Source organism: Penicillium verhagenii (genome assembly GCF_028828195.1).
Source record: "Penicillium verhagenii strain IBT 33310 chromosome Unknown utg000012l_segment0_segment0, whole genome shotgun sequence".
Lineage (NCBI taxonomy): Eukaryota > Fungi > Ascomycota > Eurotiomycetes > Eurotiales > Aspergillaceae > Penicillium > Penicillium verhagenii.
Window position 1 is genome coordinate 377,423 of NW_026643176.1, and position 27,998 is coordinate 405,420.

Here is a 27,998-nt window from a genome sequence, read left to right on the forward strand (position 1 = left end):
AAGACACAGTGGTTGACCTTTCAACAGTTCACCTTGTTGGTATGGTCTGTCCAATGCCAAAAGCTGACCATCTTACGTTCTCCAGTCCTTGAACACCAAAGAATCTTCCATCTACCTCTGCACCTTTAAACCGCCTGCCCTACGGGTTAGGGCCGTTGAGTGTTGTGTTATAAGTAGCATCGCTCGGAAGATTGACATAGACTATCGTGCCATTGCCCTCCCGGAAGTCACTCGTAGGGGGTCCCTTGGTGCGATAGCCTCCATGCTGTGTCATCTTGGTCTTTCCAGTTGCAATATCCTTTCTAGCAAGTCCCCTCTCAAAGAATTCCAACGCGGCCAGCGGCTGATAAAAGGGGACCTCATGTCCAGATTCGTAGATGCGCACAAACGTGTACAAGTCGCTCTGTCGAACTTGACCATGAACAATCCCATCGGAAGTAGTGAGATTAACGAAACCTGCCTCTTCGTAACCTGGGGCGTTAATTTCTTTGGCAATGACTTGGCCTCCTAGCCAATTGCAGTTGAAGTCACTGGAGAGGCGTCAGTATCTTCATAATGGCATCCCGCAAGTGATAATAAGGGCACTCACGCATCACCAAAGTACATCACAACCTGTACGCCGGAGTCAATCAACTTCTTCACATCCCCTATCGTCCCATCCATCCGGTCATCGTCACCCGTACTTCCAAAGCTAGTCCCAACAGTATTGGATGATTCGGAAAAGTTCTGGTATGCACCGATGGCTGCCTGAACTGTCGGTGAATTAAGATAATCCACATAAAACTCGTACGGGAACGGATCAGAACTCAGTTCTCGCATATCATACTCATCCCGACCAGAGTAGATGTCGTACATTTCCTCCACCTTTTCAGCACAAAAATCATCTGCCGCTGAGCAGATGTCATTGCGACCGGTGGCATAGCATTCCAAAGTCTGGTCGACACAGTTCCCCTCTCCATAGAGGTTGTTGTACCATTCCGCTTTGATGGATGCATTGTATGGATCGTAGTCATATGTGTTGCCGGGAAACACGGAGAAATTGTAGTAAGCCTGGTACTGGATCAAAGGATCGAACCAGCCATTTCCGATGAATACATTTTCAAGCTCGATGTCGACGGCGCCGGCAATCTTCTTCGCGTTTTGTTCTAAGAAGTACGCTGCGGTGGGTTAATATTGCTTTGTTTGCTTTCTTTGCGGGTAACTTTGTCAGAATTCTTACTGTTGAAGATTGGGCCATAGTGACCTCCATAACTCTCAGTCGCAAAATTGAAACCGCTCTTTGAGTACTGTGGGAATGCACCCATGAAGCCCTGTAGGGTCTTCCACATATTAGGGGCCGCATTAGCTGTCGAGTTGGGAACCAAAGCAATATCGGCCTTGGAGTACGTGCCGCATGTGCCATATTGCTGGGCATAATCTGGGCACGTTGCGTTGGGCAGCTGGATAATATAGCCTTGGTCGTCTTGGTATGCCGGAATCGGAATTGTATAGGAGAACCCGGTTGTGGTGGGTTGATCAATGAAGATCTAACGACGGTTTAATAAAATTCGTGGCAGAGAAACTGACGGGCTGGCCTTACCATGTTGCTCGCGTTGCTCCAAGAATGCGGGTTGTTGTATACATTTCCTTCGTAGTCAACTCCACATGGACCTAACTCTTGAAACAACCCTATCATTGAAGAAGATCCCGGACCTCCATTGATCCAGACTGTAAGGGGGGCCTTGGAAACTGTTAGTTTTTCTCTCTTTGTTATGGATGGATGGATATGATATGATATGATGCAAAATACCTCTTCAGGATCTCCATTTCTAGTCTCAAAAAACCACCTAGAGATCTCCATTAAATTTGTCATTCCTCATCTTCAGATAGCTATCATGTTGCCGCACCCGACACTTGAATTCATAATGACATCCACAGGTCTACACACCGTGAAGTACATATCTGGAATGTCTGCTTACCAAAAGATATGTTCATTCTCGCTAACATCAGCATACCCCGAATAACTCTTCACATTAGGGTCCTGCTCGCAAATCCCAGCCGGGACTTCTTTGTATCGTACATTGATACCAGCATGACCTTCTTTAGTGATCAAGTCCGTCGGCGCGGGAACAAATTGAGCCACAGTATAGCATACAAGCGTAGTCGCCGCTAGGGTGATCTTTGAAAATGCAACCATTTCTCACGAAGTGTCAAATTTTTGAGCAATCCCTCATTTCAGACAACCCCGCTCCAGCTGGGACTTGATCCTATATAACTGTTGCAGATCGCAAGTCCATTGGGAAGGTAGGATCCTGTACATTGCTGAGATCGGCCTTGATTGGTTCCTCCCCCTTTATCTTCTTGAGGGGAAAGTGGAGCGGTCGGAGATCCGTTTATCGCCCGGCACCAGTGTAAATTGTCTTCGAATAACACCATACTAGGCAGCACATTCCCCCCCTTCAATCTCTTGATTGTTGCAGGCCGTTTAGATTGTGGCTTTGCTTTCAAGCTTGATGTGTGATTTCAAGGGACCGTGCACCTGGCGTTTGCGTGGGACGTGGTGATTCCCCCTCTACCGGAGTCTGCCAGGGGGTGGTTTGGAAGCTGTGATGATGCTTGCAGATCATTTCCTTGGTGAGGGGAAGAAAAGCAAGGTACGGATACGGGGTAAGCGATAGGGATCTTATCAATAATCATTGCTTGGTCACATGTGCCTTTGATTCAAGCCTTGGAGATGCCTGCGAGCCCATCCTAGTAAGTAGTACATAGTAATTTCTAAACTGTCCTCTACAGATCTTCCCAGGTGCGATTTTGATCTATTGCCGCCTATATCACGGTATGTGCCCAGGTCTCCGGTGAAATGGATGCATGCATAAGCCCGCGTCGGGCCTCCGGGGAGGCAAAGAAGAGATTCAAGCCCGAGATAGCGATGCACAATTATGCAATTATCCCAGGTTTATGCCACGATACATTTTCCGAAATTAGAGGTATACCGTCGTCAAGCTCTGGCCTTGGTCTTTATCAATAAGATCCATGATCAGGTGAGCCGAGTGAGCCGAGGCCGATTGAGCCGGACATCTGGAGCTTTCTGACATCATTGACTGTTATTTTTGCCATTGCTGGACCTCAGCTACAACTTCAAACATAAGATACTTTAATTTATCCATCTTGTTTCAAATATTCTCTGGCAACATTTGAACTACCCTCTTCAAATGTTCCTCGTGACATAAAATTATCTTTTGTGTGACCAGTCACCGCATACATATATTTCTGCCTAATCTTGCAACTCACCCGATCGCTTGAGCCGCTAGCGTCGATCTCCCGCCCACCATGGCCTCAGTAGCATCGGCTAATGACGGCAGAGAGTCTGAGACGCTGCGGCCTGAACAAACCTCAGAAAATACTAGTGACACAAGCTCAAATTACAACGAACGGGTGCGATTCAATGGCGATGGTCTTGATACCGGCGTCCGAGTCCTAGGTTTGTGATAAAGATTTGAATTCCGCGATCGTGTTGAATGGTAACTAACGTCTTTATCCTCTGACAGGAGATGGACGTCTCGATATTCGGATCAACGAACATAAACCGAGCCTCGCTGGATTGCTGAATCACCTCCAGAACACTCCCATACACTCAGAACGTGAACAGGGCAAGGACACATGTAGCACAAGCAGCCATCCTGGAAGAGACGGCAAACACTTCCCACTACATTTGAACGTCGTCATTCAAGTGATTGGCTCGCGCGGAGATATTCAGCCGTTTCTCGCTCTTGGAAAGGAGTTGAAAGCGCACGGGCATCGCGTCCGACTGGCTACCCACCTCCAATTCCGTCAAAATATCCTCGATGGAGGACTGGAATTCTTCAATATCGGCGGAGACCCGGAGGAGCTGATGGCGTTCATGGTCAAGAATCCTGGACTACTCCCCGGGCTTGCGACTATTAGAAGTGGTGCAATACAGAAGCGGCGGCGTGAGATGAGAGAAATTATTCACGGATGCTGGAAGTCATGTTTTGAAATTGGCGACGGAACAAATATGCATCAGATCAAGGAAGATCTTTGGGGGGATACACCTGATTATCGACGGAGGCCGTTCGTGGCTGATGCCATTATCGCCAACCCTCCCAGCCTAGCGCATATCCATTGTGCTCAGCGGCTTGGGGTACCACTTCATATCATGTTTACGTATGTGATGGCTTCTGACTTGATTCATATCCTTCTTGGACGTGGCTGATCTTTCTAGGATGCCTTGGTCACCTACACAATCCTTTCCTCACCCCTTAGCTGTTATCCACCAACAGGATTGCAAACGCACGGTCGCAAATTTTGTCTCTTATGCGGTTGTCGATATGATGGTTTGGGAGGGATTGGGGGATCTTGTGAATACTTGGCGCAAGAAAAGCCTCTCTCTTGATACATTAGACAGTATGACAGCACCAAGTCTTCTTCACAGGTTACAGGTACCTTGTTCGTATCTCTGGTACGACCAAACTATATATCCATTCTTATACTATTTTTGTTAGCTAACGGCCTTTATTATAGGTCACCGGCTGTGCTGCCGAAGCCAGCTGATTGGGGAGACAACATTGATATTTGTGGATTCAGCTTCCTACCATCTGATTCTGACTATAAACCAACGGAAGAAATCGATGGATTTTTAAAAGCAGGACCACCGCCTATATATGTCGGGTTCGGTTCAATTGTGGTGGATGACCAAGTCAAGCTAACAAAGATTATCTTCGAGGCGGTTCGCAAATCCGGTCAACGAGCAATGATCTCCAAGGGATGGGGTAATCTCGGTATTGACGACGCTGATATTCCAGAGAATATCTTGATAATCGGTAGCGTTCCTCACGACTGGCTATTCCGACAGGTGACATGCGTGATCCACCACGGTGGTGCGGGCACAACAGCCGCTGGCCTGGCGCTTGGACGCCCGACCATCATCATACCGTTTTTTGGAGACCAGGAGTTCTGGGGAGGTATCGTTGCTCGCGCCGGTGCTGGGCCGCTTCCGATACCCCATAAACGTTTGACTGTGGATAAACTTAGCGACGCTATTAACATGGCGCTGAAGGATTCCACAAGAGAAAAGGCACAGGCGATAGCGAAGAAGATGGAGAAGGAATCCGGGGTAAAAGAAGGAGTGCTCAGCTTCCACCGTCAGCTGGATTTGAAGGCGATGCGTTGTTGCATATGCCCTTCTCGCCCTGCTGTATGGCATATGAAACGAACAAAGCTGGGATTCAGCGCATTCGCAGCCTCTGTTTTGGTTGAAATGGGTAGCCTCCAGCCTGAGGACCTAGTTTTGTGAGTTCAATGTGTGCCAGGAAAGTGGACTAATCTTTCACTGACTAGCGTAATAGGAGCCGAGCTATGGAATATGATACATATCGTGATCCAATCGGACCACTAAGTGCCTCCGCCCAGGTCCTGTTCGGGGCAATTTCCAATTTTGTCTCAGGACTTGCAGATGTACCAACCGAAATGATGCTCGATATAGTCTCGGCCGGTAGAGCCATAGGACACGCCCATCCGAAGTTCAAACATCAAAACAAATGGCACCAAAAGCCTCGAAATGAAGATGAACTTGCGAGTGATCAGTCCTCCACAGAGCATACTGCTAACGAGACCCAACAAAACCAGAACGGACTACCTAGCTCAAGTCATGAGCAAGAATTGGAAGCACAAGAATTGGAACAGGATGAAGATGAGGAGATGATGGACTTCGACGGCGACACACTATTCCCTGAAACTGAGCTCGAAAAGAAACATAGTCAGGAGTTGGACAAGTTAAAAACAATGCGCGATGAGATCATGCCCTCGCATGCGCATAATGTGTTTAATGTGGCTGCAAGTCACGGGCGAACTATGTCTATGAAGTTCATTAACGTCGTTATATGGCTTCCCACTGATCTCGCACTCAGCATGTCCAAGGGCTTTCACAATGCCCCAAAGCTATATCATGATCCGATGGTCAAGAGCACCCCAAAGGTTAAGGGAATACGCAGTGGCTTTAGAGCAGCTGGAAGGGTTCGTTGAAGTGGTATTGTGAACTGGTTTCAAGCTCAGTTTACTGACAACTATCAGGAATTCCGCGACGGATGGTACGATGGTGTCACAGGGCTGGTCACCCAGCCTCGATATGGCTACAAAAACAAAGGCACAAAGGGCATGTTCAAGGGGATCGGAAAGGGTATCGGTGGAGTTTTTCTCAAACCCCCAGCTGGTAAGCATGGCAACTACCAATTCATTTCCTTACAAATTGCGCATGAGAATTTCATAAGCTTTTGTGCGGATTCTAACCGGTTTTCTATCAGCTCTTTGGGGGCTGGCGGGCTACCCCTTGAGTGGTGTACGTCGAACACTTTTGGACTCGTTGGGCAGGACCCAAGAATGCCATATCATCATATCTCGTATCGCCCAAGGACGCGAAGAGATGCGAGAGTCCTCGACCGCAGAAAGGGCCAAGGTGGCTCAAAGATGGACTGTGATTGAGGAGAAGCTATGCCAGGGAAGGGATTCCAGTCGACAATGCCCTACTCGTCGAGCACGGCCGGTTTCGAATCCCTAGTAGATACTGGTTGTCTATATCCTTTCTCGGTAATGTCAGTTGGTACAAAGTGACAGCATTTTGTTTTGCATATTTTTTCCGAATTTTCTGACTCGATTATACTTGGAGTCTGGACTGTACATATGATCGGACGGAAAAAAATAACAATGAGAATTGGGTTAATACTCGAGCCATCGGGACCTAGTAGGTGACACTTGTACATGCACAGTCTCGTGGCCATGCACTTGCATCATTGATGTGCACATGTGTGAATCATGGCTGAATCTGACTCCCGGTCTAGCGTTGCTAGATATGGGTATCTTGATCGCACCTTCCTCATTCGAGCATGAATTCTATTACGGAAATGATATGTGTAAAATCAAGTTCGACTACAATTTAAATACGAACCTATTGACGCTCAGAATGACTTCCGGTCTGCACACAGAGGTGGGCGCCACACTGAGGGGAATTATTGAAAAGATCCATCTGCCTATAGGGTTGTTGGGCGATATCGGCATTTTGGGAATTGAAGTGTACGGGTTGGTGGGGGGTGGGGGGTAACCAAGGCCCCTGATGAAGGATGGTTACCAAAGAGACCCCCACTTGGGTACAGGAAGGACAGCCCCTCAGTGGTCCTGGAGGTTGGAGTGGCGGAATAACGGAGAGTCAACTTCGATCTGATGCGAGATTGTGGGTGAATCCGGGGCGCGGTGGGGCCAACATTGCCATCACCATCAAGGCCCGACGGGGGTAGCCCTTTGCTCAAGAATCAAGATAGAGAAGTGGGAGTGGAATGCGGCCCAGGCAAGAGCCAACATGACGCACCGTATCTTAGTGACGGAGATGGGCCAAGGACGAATCTCGGTTACTGGCGCCCCCTTGACCATACCGTTCAATCAATTTTGGCTCCGGCCTCTGGTTGACCCCCGAGACCAAGACATCGTCATTGGGAGATCATAGCTCATCTACTTGGCTAAAGAAGGTTGCCGACTTCCAGTATTGATTAATGGCGAAACTTCATCCCCAGCCACTGTTTCACAACAACCGCTGCCCAGACAATACAAGGATTGTTCCAACCGTGCTGTTCACTGTTGCTGCTTTCGCCGCTGCATGAGAACAGCCAAAGGAATATCGTCGTCGTAGAACTCCACGTCTTCGTCGACGCCAAAGTCGCCAAGGCGCTCCCCTTCAGCATTTCGCCAGGACTCCTCGCCTTCGTCAGAATCATCGCCATACACGGGTCCAGGTCCCCGACCTTCATCACTCTCGTAATTATCTTGTTGAATGCGATCGTGAAATCGCTTGCGTCGTTGGACGTCGGAAAACGGTCTGCGACGATCGATATCATTTTCTTGACGGCGTTTGAATGCTTCAACGGTGTCTCGGGCGGATGAATACGCCTGAAGAGGCCCGTCATGAGGGTCAGTTCGATTCACTGGCCAAGGAATACGATCAGGGTCGGGTGGGGGCCACGAAGATCCAGGATCTATAATAACCGAGGATTAGCAGGTGTCGGGGCCAGGAATCAAATCCTCATACCTTCAAAGCCATTCGTTTCAAACTCCCAGCCAGTGCTACGGTCGGGGCTGGCAGCCAGTGGCCAGAACCAGCTCAAGATCTAGGGCACGTTAGTCAAATCCGGGGATTAGAAGGGGCTGAACAAACATTTGCACTTCCTCCCATTCCCTCTCTGATGTTGGCCCAAATTCCAATATCATAAGGAAACTCATGTTTGTTGATTCGGACCTTGATCCCACCCGGTCCATCAAGATGTCCACCCAGGACGTGGGCTCGCCGGACGAGAGTCTCGTGTCGCTCAATCTCCCAAGACTCAATAAATGTCATATTGAAGGCAAGCGAGTATAGACTTCGGACAAGGAGAATGAAGAGGGCAAAAACGGTAAAGCTGTTGATAACGAACAAAATGAGAAGATGTGCTAGTTGCAAAATGGAGGGACCCATATACTGGAGAAGTTAGTAACCTGCAATTGAAGAGAGATTATTAGCTTACACTTGGCAAGTTTCGGTTAGTCCAGACAATAGAAGCACGCCCCCAAAGAAGAGTCTCAAGGTAAGACATTCCTACAACTGCGTAGAACAGAAACCGGATGAAGTGTGGGAAAGTAAAATGTGAGACGCAATTCGACGTCCACGGACAGTGGTGGTCCATTTTGGGGACACATCTAGATCGTGTCAGTTGGTTTCACATAAGATCAGCAGGATCAAAGTAAATGGAACCTTTGACATGTTTTGCAATGATGAGCCCGCGGTGGCTTATAAGCCTCACATCTGCGGCACCATCGCTGCCGACCCGTAGCCTGGTCTTTCTCCTTCTGATCGGCATTTGCTGATTTTTTCTCCAGAGGCAACCGACCAGGATTTACATAGCATGCCCTGTAGTAGCAAATCCAGATACACGAAGCGAAGATGTTGATTTTCCAAATTTCGTCATTTTGGAGTGGTGCCGACTCAAACCGCCAAAAGAAGTACTGGGATGTGTAGGCGAGGAAGCCGATCAGCACACTGACCGCTGGAACGGCCAGCTGTGAGATTGAGAAATCATCGCCACGCATCTTAGACTTGACAACTTGCTGCGATCGAGAGAAAGCATGAGACAAACATGAGAAAAAGTGAACTCGGTGGACGTGTTGTTTATGCGATGATGACTAAGCGACATCGGATCGCTGACTTCAAACCAAATCCAAATTCCATCTCTTGACTTCATCAATTTCCTTCCAAACTTTTGTTTTCCCTGCATGCTTTTTCTTCTCATCATGTCTATTTTCAACTAGCTTTTCGGAGGGATGAAACTCATGTATACATACATGATAATGATACATCGCGCTCACAATGCCGATTGAGGCCCTTTCTCCAGCCACAGCCCGGGCAATCGGATCTACATCAGTTATCTCCGACCCTTGCTCAGTGGTCAAGGAGCTGATTGACAATGCTTTAGATGCGGACTCATCATCGCTCGTGGTCGAAATATCTCCAAATACCGTGGACGTGATACAGGTTAAAGATAATGGATACGGAATCCCCACTGAAGACCACCCGAATGTCTGCCGGCACACTTACACCAGCAAAATTCAAACACTCGAAGATCTAGATAATGTCGGTGGGAGTTCGTTTGGGTTCCGTGGAGAGGCATTGGCCAGTGTGGCTGAAATGTCTGGCGGCATCACCGTCACTACCCGGACTGCGACAGAAGTTACCGGGCTATGCCTAAAGTACGAGAAGGATGGCCATCTTTCTCAGTATGTAAAAACATGTGAAAATTCCATTTACTGAGAGAATTAACGATCTGCTAGGTCTCAGCGGACATCTCACCCGGTCGGCACGACTGTGCGCATCGTGCACTTTCTCAAGCATATACCTGTCCGCAGACAGCTAGTCTTGAAAAATGCTGCCAAGATACTCACCAAAATCAAAAAATTGCTTCAAGCCTACGCTATTGCTCAGCCTTCCAGGAGGTTCTCGTTGAAAGTTCTCAAGGCGAAAAACGAGAACAACAACTGGACGTACGCACCCAGTACCGGTGCCACACTCTCTGATGCGGCGGGGCAGATTTTTGGCCGAGAGATATCGTCTTGTTGCGTCATTAAGGAAATTTCGCCTGGAACATCTGCTTCTGAAAGCGAACCAAAGCGCAATGGATATGAGGTTCTAGCTTTCCTTCCAAAGGCAGATTCAGGTAATATCTACTTGATATCTTCGCTCAAGCGATATACTGACTTTGCCAGATATTTCCAAACTCAATAGCTGTGGGCAATTCATCAGTGTGGATGATAGGCCATTATCTGCTACCCTGGGCATTGGTCAAAATATCGCCAAACTGTTCAAATCCTACATCCGTGCCAGTTTTTCAAAGGGCGAAGCACCAAAATCAATCAGCGATCCGTTCCTTTGTCTCCAGCTTAGGTGCCCTCGCGGCTCATATGATGTTAACATTGAACCAGGCAAAGATGATGTTTTGTTTGAGGATCATAAAATTGTCATCGCTTTGGTCGAGAGCATGTTCAAGGGACACTACGGGCCAATCGCAGATTCGTGCTCAAAAAGTCCAGTTCAAGGCAAACCTTGCCGTGTACACAAAAGCGACAGGTTTGGCCTCATGCTAGCTCGAAATGAAGTGCAAACAACCGCTGTCAAATCCACAGCAACAAGTGACCTACCCGTTCAGTCTGAACTGACACTCCCCCTGACTCAGGGCGCTCCGCGACTTGAAGCTTCCCCGGTGCAAACGCCCTTTCGGGTCGTTAGTCGGACCTCTCGCGAAGTTGGAAAGTGCACAGCGGCACGTACAGGATCTCCTTCTCTTAATCCCTGGTCTGCCACAAGAATGAATTCATCTCTACGTACTCCAAGGCGGGATATTGTCCCCTGGCCTATCAGTTCAGAAGCTGCCTCCAGTGAATCATCGCCAGCAAGCATTCGGCGCAACGATTCTTGTAGGAATAACCAAATCCTACTCCAAGAAAGTCCCGAACTCATAAGCCCTCCCATCTCGCGACTTGTTTCAACATCACCCGTCACTCGGCGACGACAATCCCAAGCGCAATGGTCGCAGGTCTCCCCAACCCAAACACTCTCAACAAATGATTGCAGAAAGACAGCACGGCAGCGTGACAAGGAACGATATGGCAATGGGGCGCTGGATACATGGTTTGCCAAAACTACACAAGTCTCACTCGCTGAAGATTCTTTGGAGCAGACAGTCGAGCAAGAGCAAATCATACCGACTATATCTCAGCTTGCGCAGGAGAGGTTCGGGACCCAGGCTGGACGCTTAGATCGTATCACTGAAGTCCATTCGCCGGACTCCAGACATGGAGCAAAATCCGGGCAGTCGCCTCGGCCATCTAAGCAGGATCAAAGCACAACCGATACCGGGCATCAAGGTTCTATGGATAGTGGGCGTGGATTTCCAGTCTTAGAAAGATGGGCGGCCAGTCTTCGAGAAGGTTTTACTCCGGAAACTCTTTCTGAAATCGACAAAGCCCTTGACTTCGAGAAGCGCAAGAAGGAAGCCATTCAAAAGCACCGCGCGCGCCCCACGAGCAACAATACACCGTCCAGCTCCCAGGTCAGCGCCAGCAGTTCTCATTCGCCGCATCACAGCCGCTTTCTCAAGGCAAAGGCTGCTTTGGCATCCAATCGGTCATTTTCTACAGACTCAGGGTCTGGTAATTCCCTTTCTCCTCACGATCCAAATTCCCTTTCTCCTAATGATCCAAGGGCCTATCTCATTCGGCAGAATGCCCGGATAGTGTCTAAAGACGATAGCAAGACTTGTCCGGTTCCCAACAACAAGTTGCCCTTTGAGCGCATACCCGAAGGTTATGATGTTCATAGTCTTGGCTCATTAATGCCGATGGACCTATCATTCGTTGAGAAGTCATTTAGGCTCATGGCCCTCCATGATTATTATATACATGACACAGCGGAGGAAACGTTGACAGCATCTGCTATCGAATCTCTAACGCCGCTCTGGAATAAACGACTCAATGGTATCGTCAACATGAGGTACAAGTCGCAGATTTCAGACTTGGAAATCAATGCCCCTGTCTTCATTGACCATCTAAAGCAATTCGATTCATCCTGATATTTGATTTACTCCGAAATTTCAATCCATCGCCAGCCTGCCACAAGATTATATTCCCGCCAGCAGCCTATTTTATCGCCATTTTGCATTATACCCCGGAATTTCCATTGTCTTACTACATATTCTACCGAATCATATCAATAAGAACATCCTTAAAAACCCTGATCGCTTCCGAACATCATCGTGATTTGCTGATCAAATCCACCATAGATTATTACATAATATTGACATCAACGCCTGAGTGCCATACATCATTTCCAACCTTTAAATGTTGGAAGGGTGCCAACTTCTCAAATAATTAAGGAAATTCCAGACTTAACTTCACTCTAAGCCAAGTCGATATGGATGTAGTGAACACCATGATGGAACATGGGCCGGCGCCCTCTAGTCCGCTCCAACCACCACCATTCCACACTTTTAAACCTCAACCACAAGCAACAACGGGCAATGTTGGAATATTGAAATCAACTATTCTCCCCTCATTCAGACTCTATTCAGGTCTATCACTGGCAGCCTTCGTGGCAGCTAAAGTGACCGACCGCGTGGAAGTTAAGGACTGGCTATGGCCGTCAAGCCAAGTTCTCAATGTATGGTGGAGTGCCGTCGGGCGACAAATGTACGAAAAGGGCATCCCGCTTAGTACTGCCTGGGGCAAGCTTAGCTGGACCGAGAAACTTCTTCTTGGATCGGTCACCCTGTGGGGTGTGAGACTGTTTACCCACATCGCGTGCCGGTCTTTGGCTCGTGGGAAAGATGATCCACGCTACGAGGCATGCAAGACAGAGTCCGGGTTTTGGACAACGGCACTATTCAAGATCTTCCTCCCAGAAGCCTTTTTCTTGAGTATTATCTCATTGCCCTTCACCTTACCGTTCCACTCGAGTGGGTCAGCTATTTCGCCTAGTGTGAATTGTTTAAATATGACCCGAGCTTTCGGTGCTGGGTTATTCAGCGCTGGTTTCGCACTGGAGGTGATGTCCGATACTCAACTCGAGCTTCATCGTCAAGAACGCACTGATCTTTGTCAAGATGGCGTTCGGAGCCTCGTTCGTCATCCAAAGTAAGCATCTCTTGCCGACGTCAGTTTCGTTGTATTTACTGATTCCATCTAGCTACCTGGGGGATACTCTCGTTCATCTGTCGTTTGCTGTTCTGAACCTTGCAAACTCCTCTAATCCACTTTTCTTCGTTGGACCCCTCACCAATTACATATTCCTTCGCTTTGTCGGCGGCGATAAACAAACTGAGGCTAGTCAAGAAGAGAGGTATCAAGCTACTGACACGCAAAAGCTTACCCAGTTTCGAGACTGGCAACGTGAGAAGAACAGCCTCTGGCCATCATTAGGAGATCTGATAAGCCCATGGGCATTAGCTGTTTACAGTTGTGGATTGATGGGGGCTTTCGCAGAAGAGATAGTGAGGACTAGTTACAATGCGTGAGAAATTTATGTCATATAAGATGATGTAGGAATTTGTAGACTGGGGTTTCTAATAGCCCTTTCCACCATATTGGTTAATCAAAGGCTGCCCGGTCGCTAAACGATCTATGTTAATCCGAACAATCTCGAGTGATCGCCAGAAATACTCTCTCCCCGACCCACTGATATGCGGGCTGATCTGCACATTTGGCGCATCCCAAAGAGGATGATCAGCAGGTAACGGCTCAGGGTTTGTGACATCCAGCGCGGCGCCACCTAGCACGCCAGACTTCAAAGCATCAATCAAGGCATCTTGGTCGAGCACCTTTCCTCGTGAAATATTGGTCACATATGGCTTGATACCAGAATTCTTCGAGTTCTCAGCTAAAAGCTGGAATTCTTCAGCGCCCAGCAAGTTAGTGGTTTGAGCAGTAAGTGGGACAGAGACGACCAAATGGTCCAAACCGAGAGACAAGAATTCATGAATTTCACTCTTATCTGTTCCATGGTGCCAAGATACAGGAATCGACCCATCGGGATCTCCGGTCCCCGGAACGATAAACCCGGTATCGTGCCGGGATTCCGGTGTCGGGCGGGGAGAAGCCGTGTATGCGTGAACCGTCATGCCTAGTGCCTGAGAAACGCGGGCAACTAGAAATAGTCAATCAGTGGATTCATTTCAGCCAAGTTTGCCGATATTGTAGGGTCCATACTCTGGCGGCCAATGCTTCCATATCCAAGGATTCCAACTCTCTTGCCAACTTGGTCATAACTGTTGTACATCCATGGGGTCTCCTTATCCCATTTGTGCTCCTTCTGTGCCTCGTATAGAACACTGTATTTCCGGGCGGAGACGAGCCAGTTCATGATGGTCCATTCTGCAATTGGTGGACCATGGATACCGGAGCTGGTCGTGAAGGGCACGGCACCACTCTTCAAAATAGGATTGTTCATGAGATGATCCAGACCCGCGGAGAATGTGTGGACAACCTTAAGGCTACGCGCATGTAACATGTTAACAGACTGATCATCTTGCGAAAGGGTTTCGGTTTCAGGTTGCTCACTTTACGGCATCCTCGGGTTCAGGCAAATCGATAAATGTGACAAGAATAGTTGCCTTGCGGAATATCTCTGGACCAGAACGTTAGACTTTGGTAGTCAGCTTCTCCTTTGCGGTCGTGACATACCCGGCGACACTTTTGCACCTCGAGTCACATTATGAAGGGTAAGCTCGACATCGGAGAATTTGCGACGAATGTCGTCCAATAGTACTCCGGGTAGAGGAACATTTAAGATAATGAGCAGATGCTCTCTGGGTCGTGGCGCTTCACCCATATCGACAATGTATTGATAATGCAGATTGACAGATCGTGGATCTCGAGAGGTGCGAGGTACGCAGTTTTAATCCTGTCAATGAAGGGCGGGGTGGGGGCCCCGTAGCCGTTTAAAGCTTAGTATCGAGGATAGGCGAGGCTGCTGATAAAGAACTTCCAATGTGATTCGCTCTCTCCCGTTGTGGAGAGAGAATGGCCATTGGTGAGTTCATTATGGTGCAGGATTGCGCCAGTGTTTGGTTTCTGCCTGAGAAACCTGAGTAACCTGAGAAACATGGCATCCATTGATGGTGCGTTATCAATCAAATCTTTCGCGTTTCTGTGCAACTCTGGTTTTGTACAATTCTTTATCAACGATGCTAACTATGACCAGAAAAGAAAAGAGTCCAATCATCAATCAGAACGGATTTTGTGTTTGCTTACTCTCGGTCCGTCACAGTGGCGTGCAGCTGAAGGACTTCACGCGGTACCCCATGTGAGTTGCACTCGAAAATTTTGAATCACTTGACTCACTCGGGTTATCAAGGCAAATCTCAAATGCTTTTCCACCTTTAAGGCCAAGAGAAACAGACGGCAGAAGTGGATAATAAACACATTGACTATGTACAAAATGAAGATGTCCGTGCAGCATGTGGAGCTGGATGTCAGCTCCACCCAGTTCGCACTCATTTCCGCCTCCCGAGTCTCCGAGTCCCTGAATTTCTGCAGAATGCCAATCTCAACATATTTCCGATTGGACCCCGATCATCCCGCTCAACATGATTCGGAGTTTTTACAGCGATAACAATTGCCTTATATGTAATATGGGAGGGGAGTTGGCAAACGTTCGGTCATTTTGGCTCGAATGGAGGACCCCCTGTACTCCGTAGAACTCAGAAATTACCTTTCGGCTTATGCATGCAGCATGGTTTTGGGTCAAGACTCAAACGACCCTCCAATTTCCTAGACGAACGCGTCTGCCCCTGATCTTTCTGTCTCTCCACGAAGCGCAGAGATACCGTGTTATTGATCGGTATTTTCTCTTTAATCTAGATCGATGAGCCATGTCACTGTGATTCCGTCGTTTCTCTCAAAGCGACCCCACCTTCGTTGCCTTCACGAGGGCATCTCGTGCAGATCTTCACCACGGTCAACGCCACCGAGCCAAGCTTCGAACTGCATTTGGTCAGCCGTGAGCGCTGCTCGGCTGCTATTTCCCCAAAGTTCAGCCGTCGATTCGCGGCTCCCACCCCGTTCTCGCCATCCGCTTCCATTGCCTGACCTAGAATGGGTGTGATCAAATCTCTGCATGTGTACTCCGTACACTACCACACTCTGCGGCTTCGGCTTCTCCTATTGGTCGCACTGGGTATCAAATCACGCTTATCTTGCCTTTGTTTGCGCTGAGGGGCTTCCCCGGACTCTGTTCTAGCCTTCAGCTCTTTATGTTTATGCACCAAGCCCGGTGCCATATGCGCCGGCGGATTTTCACTTGGATTTTCTTCGTGCAGCTACAAATGGTCACAACCTCCCACCATCTTCCTACTCTGGGGATTTGAGCCTTCAATTTTTCTTTCTAGCAAGTTAGAGATACGCCTCACCATGGCTGAATCTCCGCAACCTAAGAATATTCTGAATCGACTTGTTGACGCTTTTCTTAATCGCCACAAAGACTCCTACCCACCCACGATTGCCTACGATGCCGCCGTAGCAGCCCAAAAGAATGAAAGCCCACTTCGCAGTGGCGACGTGGAAAGCCAAACATGGAAGATCGGGTCACTCCATCCAGAGACTCTCATCCCAGCTAACGACAAGCTTCTCATTTTCCGCGCCTTGACAGGTATAGATAGCGTGCCCGCCCTCACAACGGGTGGTTATATACTCCGCAGCGCTCCGAACGTCGGCATCTACACGCGCGTTGTCAGAAACGAAGCCACGGCAGCGCGCGCATACCGCTTCTTCAACAACATGATCAACGTATGCCTGGGAGTTCAGATGCTCGTTGCCGCAGCCTTGACAGCCCTTGGTGCAGCGAGTGGTCCTCACGCCGCCATCACGGCGTTTGGCGCAATCAACACTGTCGTCGCTGGCATTCTGACCTACCTCCGTGGCTCTGGCCTTCCAGATCGCTTGAAGGGTTACCAAAACAAGTGGAAACATGTCCGAGAATACATTGAACAACGCGAACGAGAGTTCTGCTTGATCAATTGCGATCTAGACGTGCAACAAGAAGTGTTTACTGTGGAGACTATGTATCAAGATTTGAAATCGGAAATGGAATCGTCCAGCAGCTCTGGCGATTCGAAAAAGTTACAGCCAGACGACCCTAGACATCGCCGCTCCCTTTTCACCGTGCAAGATGAGCACAATCTTCAAAGAGCTTCGGTGACTCCAGTCAAGCCCCCTACCGCGTCGCATTCTCATAATGAGGATACGGTTGCCCCAGTCGCCGTTTCTGAGGTGGAGTCGGACAAGGCTTAGCTTCTATCCGGTCAAGACTTTCAACTTCCTTCTAAAACAATACCCTTATTGCGACATACTCAACCATTTGCTCATCCTGGGGTTGTGAACGTCTCCGAGCTACTGGCGACTAGAAAGTTCGCCTTTTTCTTAACAATTACTCCTCATATTTGAAATCGCTTCTATTCAACGCAACGCTTGTTTTCTATTCATGTTATTACCAATTTCATTGCGGCCATGTGTGTTACTCATGTCGATAAATATTCGAGAATGAGAACCTATGCATCAATCCACCTGGGCAGACTCAGGGTGGATCATCAGCTTGACCACGCTCAATCATGTTATAATGTCTAAAGATATTCGAAATTTCATATCGTTTCAACTCTCTATTAACATCACCGATGGGTGCAATGTGCTACTGTATAGTTGCCCTTGTCGCAAACACGTTCCTCCCCGCTCGACTCGACGCGCTCGGGCGCGGCCGCACAGTACAGAATCACAGATACGCTACCGAACTTTACACGAAGAAATTCCTCCTAATCACCAGACCAGTTCCCCAAATAGGAAACACGTATTGGACAATCCATTGAGAATCCAGTGCAAAAGTTTTGTGAATAAGCATTCAAACCCGACATTTCTAGCCATCACGTACCAATACCGTAGTAGGCAGATTTCATTTTCTCCGCGACCCACGGAAAACCCGATTCCGGAACACAAGAAATCAACTTCACCCCACCCGATAACACCACAAATACGTGGTCTAAAGGTTTCAATATCTCGCCACTGAACAAAACACGAACACATCCCGCTACCAACCGAAATTCAAAATGTCCTTGGAACTCCAGGATGCAAGTCCTATTGACGCCCAAGACCTTACCGAGGTATTCCTAGCGGCATTCTCAGATCCCTTCAACAGGACCATGTTCCCACTCACAGCAGAATTGCGGCTATGGATAGCTCAAAACTTCATGAACAGCGAAGGACGCGCATCTGAACATGAGGTCTTTTTGAAAGCGACAAATGAACATGGGAAGCCTATTGCGTTCGCGAAATGGGTGCGCCCTTACCATGTGCCTGCAGATCGGGATCTGCAGTCTGATGTGGCCCTCGAGTGGCCAGTGGGTAGTGATAAGGATCTTTGTGATGTGTTCTTTGGAACTATGGGCCATCGTCACCATGAATTGATGGGAGACAGGCCTCACTATTGTGTGTTATATTCTTTTCGCCCCCCTTTTGTCCCCATCTTTGTTTGTTTTTCTGGTGTGACACCACTGACGGTCACAGATCTTGAGATGTTGGGTGTGCACCCTGCTTTCCAAGGCAAGGGACTTGCTTCCAAATTATTGAAGTGGGGACTAGCCAGAGCAGACGAAGAGGGCGTCGAGGTTTATCTTTCCAGTTCTCCTGAGGGAAAGCCTATGTATGAGAGGAACGGATTTCGACCACACAAGTCATTCTCACCATTTCCTGGCTATGAGCAAACGGATATGATTCGCCCAGCCCAACAATGAAACTGGGGAATAAGATTATTGTACTATAAAATTGATGGTGTCTTTGTCCTGTTTTCAATATTAAGGAGACAGTTTCCAAGAGTTCAAAATCGAAGCACAGCGAACACATATACCCGTTTCTCATACTGGGTCTTCATGGCCCGTTCCAGCTAAGCAATGTGGAATTAAAACTTCATTTCCATCTTTCTACGCAGCTGCGTTAGCCTGCGTCTCGGGCAAAGCAATCCAAGCACCAGCGACGACAATCCAAATGGCACCACAGAACCAAACAGGTCCACCGCCAGAAACAGTATTATCAAACGTGGTAATAATGCAAGCAATCATCCCAAACAAACCCCAAAAGAAACCCATAACCCCAATCGAGAATCCACGAGTAGGAGTGGGGAAAATCTCAACCGTATAGATAGTAAGTGTGGCAAAGCCGGCGAAGTGCAAGAAGCTCAAAACACATTCAAACGCCAACAAAGCATCTCGGGACTTGGAGACAGCAGAGAGCAACATAAAAAGCCCTGTCAGAACTGCAATTCCGGCACCGGTGAACCTACGTCCGATGCCCTTGACTTCCATCAAAAGAGCCGCAATAAGCGGACCTGGAATGGCGCAGATGGCGATATACACGTAGCGACTGTATAGATAAGGAGTGTTGACAGTCGTGGAGGTTACTTTAGTAACACCTCTGTTTGCGGAGAGATAGTTCCCAATGTAGGTTTTGTAGAGAATGAATGTCAGACCCATTATAGCCCAGAGAAGGGTGAGAGATATTGTGCCAGCAAGGCCAGTGGAGGAGACGAGGGCCTTGGTGCGAGACTTGGTGCGCAGCTCGGCCTCGGATCCGTTAATTGTAGAGTCGATACGGGCGAACGATGCTTCAGTGATCCAAGTCTGTCGCTTGTTATGTTGAGCAATATCTTTGACTAGCTGGGTGGCTTCTGCATCTCGACGACGGGAAAGCAGGAACTTGGGCGTCTCGTAAAAGGCCAAGGTAAAACGACAGAGGTAGAGGAATAGAGTGATGCACCCGAAGGTCCACCACACATACCGCCAGCCTTTGTTGCTGACGTAGTGACATGAAGAACTGCTGCTGCTGCTGCTGCTGCTGCTGCTACTGCTCGATGAACTGCTGGAGTGTGCCCGCTTGTAGCTCCTAGATGAAAATGAACTACTAGTACTCTCCTCATCGGGACCAGTACCACAGGTGTAAATAGCAATAAAGGCCCTAAGATCAATCAGCATGGACTATCGTATTCGTAAGTTTTGTATCCGCCACTCACCAGCCTACGGCGGACGCGACCAATTGTCCCAACCCCCAGAACACACCCTGCATTGCAACCAAGAATTGATGCGATGCTGGAAGCGACTCTATAAGAATCATCGCATCGACACTCTTGTTGCCAGCTACGGCAAAACCGACAACAAATCCAACGACAGAGAGTCCAGTGAATGAAGGCATGCCGGCACCGACTAAGCCCCCCATTCCCATCAGAACGATGGTGCTCGTGAACATCCACTTCCGACCTAGCACGTCGGACATCATGGGCCAGAAGGTTCCTCCGACAGTTAAGCCGGCGAACAGAGTGATAAATAGATATTGTTCATTGTTGCCTGTAAAGAAGAATTGTGCTTCGTTACTGGCCGAGGGAGCGATAACAAAGAAAGACATAACCCAAAACTACCAACATAAGCGAGTATTCCATACAGATAAGGAAGGGTTTCTTTGACTTACACTGTCAAGAAACCATCCGACGCCGGTCGTCAAAAAGAGAAACCACTGATACTTCCCCATGCCAACATCTAGCAGTGCTTGATTCAACAGTTGAGCTTTAGCTGCAAATACAGCATCGGTGCCAGCATGAGTCTCTGGTGTATGAATCTTCAAACCAAACAAGTTCTTGTGTTCTTTCTCCGATCGAACCCCATATTTAGATGGTTCAGCCTTTTCCACATCATTAATCAGTGTGGATGCAAAGGCACTTTGTGCCTCGATATTTCGGTGTGGTGTTATCGAGTCGTCCTCACTAGACATCTTGACCGATGTATGTGCTAACAAGTACAAACTTGTGTGGAGAAAAGCAATTAAATCAAAAAAAAAAAAAAAGAAGAAGAAGAAGGATTCACGACCCCACCTCAGTAGAGCTTATATAGCCTTTCGAGTAGCTATCTGCACGAGAGCAAAAATCTTTCTGGGCACTGGCCACTTGCTACACTTCGTTCTCGCCAAGAAAAACACCGAGGCCGAGACCGGCGGGTGTGATGAAGACCTCATCCGCCGGTATGCCATCCTATACTACATTATATGTCCTACTGGTTAGCGAAAGACTTTCTTTCTACACGGCCAACGGAGGTCTCCGCGGAGATTGTCTCCGCAGAGGGGTTCTTGCATTGAAAAGAGAAGATCATCACTCTACCGAAGCGGAAAAAATGATCCTATCAGGCAATTCCAGCAGCGTAGTAACCGAATAACGACTAGTATCCGCGGTAGAATGAGGGGGTGAGGAATCCATTATCAATGGGAATGCAGCTATGATTCGACCATGGCCTAGTGGGTGCCGAACTTCCTTTCTCCGAGGATGGCAGGGATAAGAATGGGGTGAGGGGTGGGTATGAACTAGACTTATAGAGTGTTAGTTAAAGCTGGAGCCACTTCGAGGAAAAAGTTTCAACCGACACAGGAGTTTTCATTGGGCTTTAGCTCACCAGGTTCTTAGTAGATTGTGGGCCACGCAAGCTGTTCGGATTTGGGCTGGATGGGTTGATCCACTTCTATCCATCAACATTCACCTGGTCACCGATTGATGGAGGATACAGTACACTGGTCTAGTTGTTCGTTCCGAGCTTTGTACTGTGGTTTTGGATATCTATTAGTAGGTAAAGACCTTTTTGGAATTTGGGCACATTATGCAAACCTCAAGGGTGTTTAAAGAAATGTTGAGCCTAAATCCGAGATGCGGCCGATATTGCTGCATTTGGTTATACGCTCGGGTGTTGGAGCTTGGCGTTGTCCTGGGCTCGAAATCATTGAAATCGGAAGTTCCTTCTCATATGCTCATATCTCGGCTGTTCCTGAAATCGATATCAAGCCTTTCATGGCAATATTCAATGTGAGAACATACAACGTACCAAGTAAAATCAGTCCTCGGGGGGTGAACAAGGTTTGATTCATGATAAAATGGATTGCCTAGTAGTCTCTGCTTTCAAAGTCTTGTACAAGAATTAACTCTTAAAACGAATGAACCTTTGAGGCCTTTGGAATTGAAATGTCAAGGCTCCTTCAGCCTGCAATCAACATTTACATTAGAGTGACCCACCTACTACTATGTAGTAGCATTAACAGTATGTTTAAATGCCACGTACAGATTCTTTTAAGACAAAGTGTTGGCCAGGTCTGATTGGACGGCTCGAGGTCTTGGCATTCAAAAGCGCGCACAGCCCTGCCAATTGTGAAGTTGGGATGTGGTATTATTGACTAAGCGGTGTGGCAGAAAACCAACCCAACCCAAACCAAAACACCTTGGATTCCTATCTTCAACCTCACCGCTTGCTTACAAATTTCTACGCGGGGTTGATGTGGGCATCAAATGACATCACATAAATTGGCTCAAGTTCAAGCAATTGTGGGAAAGATTCCGCATCCAACCTTCAAATACAGCTTTAGTTTTCTAAAAAAAAAAAAAAAAAACCACCAAGAAATTGATTTTCCCTTCCATTCGATTCACGACGTGTCTTGTCCTTGCTTATTAGCGTCATCTAGATAAGTCAAGCTCTACACCAATTACACAAAATGACCAAGATTTTCCTGTGAGTTCAATCATTCGGCATCAGGTCTTTGTTCTAACTGAACCGTAGGACTGGTGTGACGGGCTATATTGCTGGCGACGCCTTGGCGACCCTGTTTGCAAAGCACCCAAACCTCTCCTATTCTGCATTAGTTCGCACGAGGGAAAAAGCAGAGCAGGTCAAATCCCAGTACCCAAACATCCGTATTGTTCTCGGCGATCTCGATGACTCGGCTCTGCTTGAGAGAGAAAGTGCCGCGGCGGATATCGTGCTTCGTACGTGCCAATGAATGCGGAGAACCGAGCACATCACTAATATATTTGAACATGAATCAGATGCTGCAGACGCTTCAGACCACGCAGGTGCTGCAAAGGCAATTGCCGCAGGTCTAGTAGCCGGCCACACGAAAGAGAAACCTGGCTACTGGCTACACACAGGAGGAACCGGGATCTTGACCTTTGCAGACAGCGACAGTGGTAGCTATGGTAACAAAAGCGAAAAAGTATACGACGACTGGGAGGGGGTCGAAGAACTCCTCACACTGCATGACCATGCTTTCCATCGGAATGTAGACCAGCTCGTACTGGAGGCCGGGGCTAAACATGCAGGTGTGCTTAAAACAGCTCTAGTCTGCCCGCCAACTATCTACGGTAATCCCTGATCACAATCCCCTCTCATCCATTCCCACATTAAGCGAGTAAATCTTGACAACTGACTCGTCACTCTCAACAGGTCAGGGCCGTGGTCCATGTTCGCAGCGTGGTCGACAGGTATATGCACTAGCCAACGTGACCCTGCGTCTGAAGAAGGGTCCGATCATTGGAGCGGGGCAGTCAATCTGGAACAATGTCCACATCCACGATCTCAGTGACGTATATCTGCTGCTTGTTGAAGCAGCCATTTCAGGCCGGACTGACAATGGTCTCTGGGGTGCCGGGGCTTACTATCTTACCGAGAATGGGGAACATGTCTGGGGAGAATTGGCACAGCAGACAGCAGAGGCAGCCAGAAAGCTGGGGTACCTGTCAGACGCAAAGTCCGAGCCAATCGATCTGGAAAGTGCCAAGGAATACGCTGGCTTCGAGGCCGTGAGCTGGGGACTAAATTCACGTGGTCGGGCACGACGTGCGCGTGAGATTCTGGGGTGGAAGCCCTCGCGTCCGAGCCTGGTGTCTGAGCTACCAAGTATCTTGCAGAGTGAATGGCAGGCTTTGCAATAAGAGCCGGAAGGTCTGGCCGTGTCTGGCCAGCTAGTACCCCCAATGACACAGGACTGGCCTGTTTCAAAGCCTGCATTGATCTTGGCTCTCGCAAAGAATCAAAACAATTTGCGATGTGATCTGGCATGGTGGTTCGCTTTATGTCTTATGGGATTCTCTGCTTTATTCGGGGATTATGTTGATCAGCTATTATCATAATTCCAGTAAAGGCGTGACTGAAGCCACTTAAAGTTCATGTCCAAATGTCAGATTTCTCAGCCTCGTCAAGTCAGAAAATAACGTCAGTCCAATACGATCGGGAATCGGCCAATTCCCAAATCCAGTCGCAACCGTGACATGGATTTGGCGCCTGTCACTGCACGTCAAAAATCATTTAATTCCGGTCGGGGAGTTGCGGAAACCCGCGGCCCGCGGACCCGGAGCAAGGAGGATTCGCCCGATCGCCGGCTCGGCGAGTCATTAGCCCGACTCGTAACACACTCATCCAGAAGGTCCACTTTACAACACCACTTCACGCTGCTTCACCACACATCTGAAGCCATCGGCCTGAGCTTATCCCAATCTGGAACTAAAATGTCGGCGCGAATTCACCTCAATGAAGTATTTGGTCAGATCGGTGGATCCTGGGAATTCCTCCGCTGGAGTTTAGGCATCGCCTTATTTCCGTTTGGATGTATATAGCCTTTCTGAAATGCGCCCTTACTTTATTCTATCGATTGTTAGACCTGCATACACTGGGGGCTAGACAGGTGCACGAAATTATCTAGTACTTTCATCTGCAAGTCATCTCAACTTCCAACTTCCAAGGCTGTCACAACAACCATAATCATGCCTTCTTCTGCCAATCCTTCGTCCTCGGAGTCGGAGAAGCGAGGCCCTGTCGCGAATAGTAGCAGGCCATCATCTGTCGTGACAGCTGTGTCACCCCCTGATGATGGATTCAGCCTTGGTCGACGGGGTATACTCGTGTTTTTCACCCTATCTGTACTGGCCTTGATGGCCGCGTTGGATGGGACTTCTCTCTCCGTGGCTCTGCCGGTATGTATCCCAATGCACGGGTATACGCATGACTTCAAGCTTAACATTCCTTCTAGACAATCTCCGAGGATCTCAATGGAACTGCCATTGAGGCATTCTGGAGTGGAACTTCCTTCCTGTTAAGTTCAACGGGTATGCAACATTATACCAGCAGCTCGTTCGCGCCGACCTCCATCGCTAACCGTCGACAGTCTTCCAACCTAGCTTTGCCTCTCTCTCCAACATATTTGGCCGACGCCCGATGGTCCTCATTGCCATTCTCTTCTTCTGTATTGGTGCAATCATCTCCGCGATTGCAAACAACTTCACATATATGCTGGTGGGAAGGACTATCCAAGGTGTAGGTGGTGGTGGAATCATCGCCTTGGGCGAAGTCATCATCACGGATATCGTACCACTCCGTCACCGTGGAAAATATTTTGGAATTATGAGCGCCATGTGGAGTCTTGGATCAGTCACAGGTCCGATTTTGGGAGGAGGGTTTGCAGAAAATGTGACTTGGGTAAGAAACAGAAACTCCATAAATTCCTTGTCAAAAGCAGAAGACATACTGATTTTCTTTTTCCAGCGCTGGATTTTTTATATTAATTTCCCCTTCATTGCCGTTGGAGCGACATTCGTATTTCTTTTCTTGAACCTGAAGGTTCTTCCCGGGTCCTTGGCTGAGAAGCTACGCCAAATCGACTACATTGGAACCATTCTGTTTGTCGGAAGTCTTTCCTCTTTCCTGATTCCGATCACATGGGGAGGCGTCTCCTACGCATGGAACTCATGGCATACACTCGTCCCCCTACTCGTTGGTATTGCAGGACTCTTTGCCTTTGCATTTTACGAATATCGCTTCGCCACTGACCCAATAATCCCGCCCTCGGTCTTCGTGAACCGCACAGCAACTGTCTCGTTTATCGGAAGTGTGCTTCAGGGCCTAATTTTATGGTGCACACTCTACTACCTCCCACTTTACTATGAAGCCGTCAAAGAGTTCAGTCCCATTCTCTCGGGTATTGCACTCTTTCCCGAAACATTCACCGTTGCGCCCAGTGCAATGGTCGTTGGTGTTTTGATCACAGTGACTGGGCACTACCGGTGGGCTATCTGGCTAGGCTGGACAGTTTCCACTATCGGGCTTGGATTGATGTGGCTTATCAAGGTGGACACCAGTACATATGGGTGGATTCTGCTCAATCTTGTCCCTGGTCTTGGACTGGGAATTCTGTTCCCTTCTCTCGGGTATGCCGTTCAAGCGTCAGCCGAACCGGATAATCTGGCCATCGCCGTCGCGATGTTCAGTTTCTTCCGTGCACTGGGACAAGCGATCGGTGTTGCGGTTGGAGGAGTTATCTTCCAGAACCGCATGTTTACCAACTTGCTCAAATACCCTGCTCTTGCGCCGATGGCTAGCGCCTACAGCCAGGATGCGTCTGGATTAGTACAAGTGATCAAGGGTATGGCTGATGGTGTGACAAAGTCACAGTTGAAGGAGGCATATACTGATAGCTTGCGCATTGTATGGGTTGTTTGTTGTGGTATCTCGGGAGCCGCTTTGTTGTTCAGTTTGTTGACTGAGTCGTATGACTTAGATCGTGCGCTAGAGACATCTCAGGGTCTGCGAGATGGCAAAGATCAACTTGCTAGTGAGAAGGATATTGAGGCACGCGCTGATCAAGCCATGCAGGAGGAGAACCCGTTAGCTTGGTAAGGAGAAGGAGAATTGGTGACGATTGACGACCCATGCAATGAACTTGAACATACTATAACAATAGCAAATTAGCCCTAATAACCAGCTACTACTATTCAATGATATCTCCAATCATGCATAATGCGATCCATATCTCAAGTTCCCATTTCTCTCAGTCGCATATTCCTCCAGATCATCGGTATACCCAACTCCCCGAATCAATGTCTTGATCCCCTCCCCACGACCGGTCGTCTCCCATGCCTCGACAACGTTCTCAAAATCAACAATCTTGGTAATAAGAGGCTTCAACTCAATCTTCCTCGTAAAGGCAAGTTCAAGTCCCATCTTAAAGTCCCCCGCTGCATACCGAAAGCTCCCCTTGACATTAATCTCATTATCCAGCACCGTCGAAATGGGGAAAACAACACTCCTCTTCCCACGTCCTGTCTGCACAAACGATCCCCCAACTCTTAACGAATAAATGGCCATCTGGATACAGGATTCAACCCCCGTAGCCTCGATGGCAACATCAAACCCAGGTACATCTGACTGAGTAAAATGCGAACTCCGATGCATGCCTCTCAAACATCGCGCATTTTCCTCAGAAGAAAGTCCCTGGTTTGGTATAGCGGTCGAAAACGACAAGCGCCCATTCGGCACAAACGAATGAGCAAAATCAAGCTTCTCCCGACTAACATCCACAGACATGACCGTCGACGCGCCGAACTCCCGCGCAACAGCTGCACACAATAAGCCCACGGTGCCCGCACCGAAGACAACCACTTTATCACCCGGCTGCACGCTTACCTGCCGCACGGCGTGGACGGCCACAGCGAGCGGCTCAATAAGTACGGCCTCGTCAAGACCAAAGGGAATACCCACGCTGAGCGGGATCTTATAGCAGCAGTGGGCAGGTATTTTGTAATATTTGGTCAATGACCCGTGAAAGGGCGGGTCGGCGGCGAATTTCATCGACGGGCAGAGATTATATTTGCCCAGCTTACAGCGACTGCATAGCCGGCAGGGGACACCCGGTTCGATAGCGACAGGGTCACCTGGTTCGAGCTCTGAAACTTCGCGACCAACGGCGTGGACGATGCCAGAGGCTTCATGGCCTACTATGAGGGGCTCGTCTTCTGAAACATATCTGTTGATACAGCCATTTTCGATGCCGCCGTCGAGCCAGAAGTGGACCTGGGAGTGAAGGTTTAGTTTGCTTTAGTGGGCAAAGCTGGCGTATGCAGGTGAATTGGAAGGTGAAAAGTGAAAGGTGGAGCGTACGTCACTGGTACAGACGCCGACATAGGCGATGCGAATGATCACATCGTGAGGATCTTCAATTTTGGGGAGCGGGTGATCTTCAAAACGAATATCTCCTGGTCCGTAGAGTAGACAGGATGGGTTCTGCATGGTGAGGAGTGGGATGTGTGCTGATTCCTTTCACCCGCT

At 48.5% G+C, this 27,998-nt stretch overlaps 13 protein-coding genes across 13 annotated transcripts; 8 read left to right on the plus strand and 5 right to left on the minus strand.

Moving 5' to 3' along the window:
* Window positions 1–139: 139 nt before the first annotated feature.
* On the minus strand, window positions 140–1,582 carry N7466_010805 (Peptidase S10 serine carboxypeptidase; the record flags this gene model as incomplete). The annotated part of the gene is made up of 4 exons (XM_057170194.1): window positions 140–530; window positions 590–1,157; window positions 1,220–1,526; window positions 1,580–1,582. 4 exons carry the CDS (start codon window positions 1,580–1,582, stop codon window positions 140–142), a joined length of 1,269 nt encoding a protein of 422 aa, XP_057015926.1.
* Window positions 1,583–3,309: 1,727 nt separating this feature from the next.
* N7466_010806 (glycosyltransferase) lies at window positions 3,310–6,553 on the plus strand (the record flags this gene model as incomplete). The annotated part of the gene is made up of 7 exons (XM_057170195.1): window positions 3,310–3,460; window positions 3,528–4,164; window positions 4,223–4,459; window positions 4,522–5,289; window positions 5,346–6,012; window positions 6,070–6,208; window positions 6,300–6,553. 7 exons carry the CDS (start codon window positions 3,310–3,312, stop codon window positions 6,551–6,553), a joined length of 2,853 nt encoding a protein of 950 aa, XP_057015927.1.
* Window positions 6,554–7,617: 1,064 nt separating this feature from the next.
* pfa4 (putative palmitoyltransferase with autoacylation activity Pfa4) lies at window positions 7,618–9,105 on the minus strand (the record flags this gene model as incomplete). Its single annotated transcript, XM_057170196.1, has 4 exons — window positions 7,618–8,018; window positions 8,072–8,150; window positions 8,198–8,469; window positions 8,820–9,105. 4 exons carry the CDS (start codon window positions 9,103–9,105, stop codon window positions 7,618–7,620), a joined length of 1,038 nt encoding a protein of 345 aa, XP_057015928.1.
* A 277-nt stretch (window positions 9,106–9,382) lies between these two features.
* On the plus strand, window positions 9,383–12,137 carry N7466_010808 (putative DNA mismatch repair protein; the record flags this gene model as incomplete). The annotated part of the gene is made up of 3 exons (XM_057170197.1): window positions 9,383–9,789; window positions 9,844–10,226; window positions 10,276–12,137. 3 exons carry the CDS (start codon window positions 9,383–9,385, stop codon window positions 12,135–12,137), a joined length of 2,652 nt encoding a protein of 883 aa, XP_057015929.1.
* Window positions 12,138–12,478: 341 nt separating this feature from the next.
* Window positions 12,479–13,577, plus strand: N7466_010809 (DUF1295 domain protein; the record flags this gene model as incomplete). Its single annotated transcript, XM_057170198.1, has 2 exons — window positions 12,479–13,197; window positions 13,250–13,577. The coding sequence occupies 2 exons, from the start codon at window positions 12,479–12,481 to the stop codon at window positions 13,575–13,577; spliced, it is 1,047 nt and encodes a 348-aa protein (XP_057015930.1).
* Window positions 13,578–13,625: 48 nt separating this feature from the next.
* Window positions 13,626–14,890, minus strand: N7466_010810 (D-isomer specific 2-hydroxyacid dehydrogenase family protein; the record flags this gene model as incomplete). Its single annotated transcript, XM_057170199.1, has 3 exons — window positions 13,626–14,206; window positions 14,269–14,586; window positions 14,743–14,890. 3 exons carry the CDS (start codon window positions 14,888–14,890, stop codon window positions 13,626–13,628), a joined length of 1,047 nt encoding a protein of 348 aa, XP_057015931.1.
* Window positions 14,891–15,176: 286 nt separating this feature from the next.
* Window positions 15,177–16,149, plus strand: N7466_010811 (uncharacterized protein; the record flags this gene model as incomplete). The annotated part of the gene is made up of 2 exons (XM_057170200.1): window positions 15,177–15,179; window positions 15,922–16,149. The coding sequence occupies 2 exons, from the start codon at window positions 15,177–15,179 to the stop codon at window positions 16,147–16,149; spliced, it is 231 nt and encodes a 76-aa protein (XP_057015932.1).
* A 321-nt stretch (window positions 16,150–16,470) lies between these two features.
* On the plus strand, window positions 16,471–17,349 carry N7466_010812 (uncharacterized protein; the record flags this gene model as incomplete). Its single annotated transcript, XM_057170201.1, has 1 exon — window positions 16,471–17,349. The coding sequence occupies one exon, from the start codon at window positions 16,471–16,473 to the stop codon at window positions 17,347–17,349; it is 879 nt and encodes a 292-aa protein (XP_057015933.1).
* An 806-nt stretch (window positions 17,350–18,155) lies between these two features.
* N7466_010813 (GNAT family N-acetyltransferase) lies at window positions 18,156–18,839 on the plus strand (the record flags this gene model as incomplete). Its single annotated transcript, XM_057170202.1, has 2 exons — window positions 18,156–18,534; window positions 18,613–18,839. 2 exons carry the CDS (start codon window positions 18,156–18,158, stop codon window positions 18,837–18,839), a joined length of 606 nt encoding a protein of 201 aa, XP_057015934.1.
* Window positions 18,840–19,025: 186 nt separating this feature from the next.
* On the minus strand, window positions 19,026–20,862 carry N7466_010814 (uncharacterized protein; the record flags this gene model as incomplete). Its single annotated transcript, XM_057170203.1, has 3 exons — window positions 19,026–20,055; window positions 20,111–20,441; window positions 20,565–20,862. The coding sequence occupies 3 exons, from the start codon at window positions 20,860–20,862 to the stop codon at window positions 19,026–19,028; spliced, it is 1,659 nt and encodes a 552-aa protein (XP_057015935.1).
* A 1,755-nt stretch (window positions 20,863–22,617) lies between these two features.
* Window positions 22,618–23,833, plus strand: N7466_010815 (uncharacterized protein; the record flags this gene model as incomplete). The annotated part of the gene is made up of 4 exons (XM_057170204.1): window positions 22,618–22,634; window positions 22,683–22,888; window positions 22,949–23,263; window positions 23,346–23,833. The coding sequence occupies 4 exons, from the start codon at window positions 22,618–22,620 to the stop codon at window positions 23,831–23,833; spliced, it is 1,026 nt and encodes a 341-aa protein (XP_057015936.1).
* Window positions 23,834–24,661: 828 nt separating this feature from the next.
* On the plus strand, window positions 24,662–26,570 carry N7466_010816 (uncharacterized protein; the record flags this gene model as incomplete). The annotated part of the gene is made up of 4 exons (XM_057170205.1): window positions 24,662–24,871; window positions 24,928–25,003; window positions 25,063–25,373; window positions 25,440–26,570. The coding sequence occupies 4 exons, from the start codon at window positions 24,662–24,664 to the stop codon at window positions 26,568–26,570; spliced, it is 1,728 nt and encodes a 575-aa protein (XP_057015937.1).
* Window positions 26,571–26,681: 111 nt separating this feature from the next.
* On the minus strand, window positions 26,682–27,959 carry N7466_010817 (NAD(P)-dependent alcohol dehydrogenase; the record flags this gene model as incomplete). The annotated part of the gene is made up of 2 exons (XM_057170206.1): window positions 26,682–27,743; window positions 27,831–27,959. The coding sequence occupies 2 exons, from the start codon at window positions 27,957–27,959 to the stop codon at window positions 26,682–26,684; spliced, it is 1,191 nt and encodes a 396-aa protein (XP_057015938.1).
* Between the last annotated feature and the right edge of the window lie 39 nt (window positions 27,960–27,998).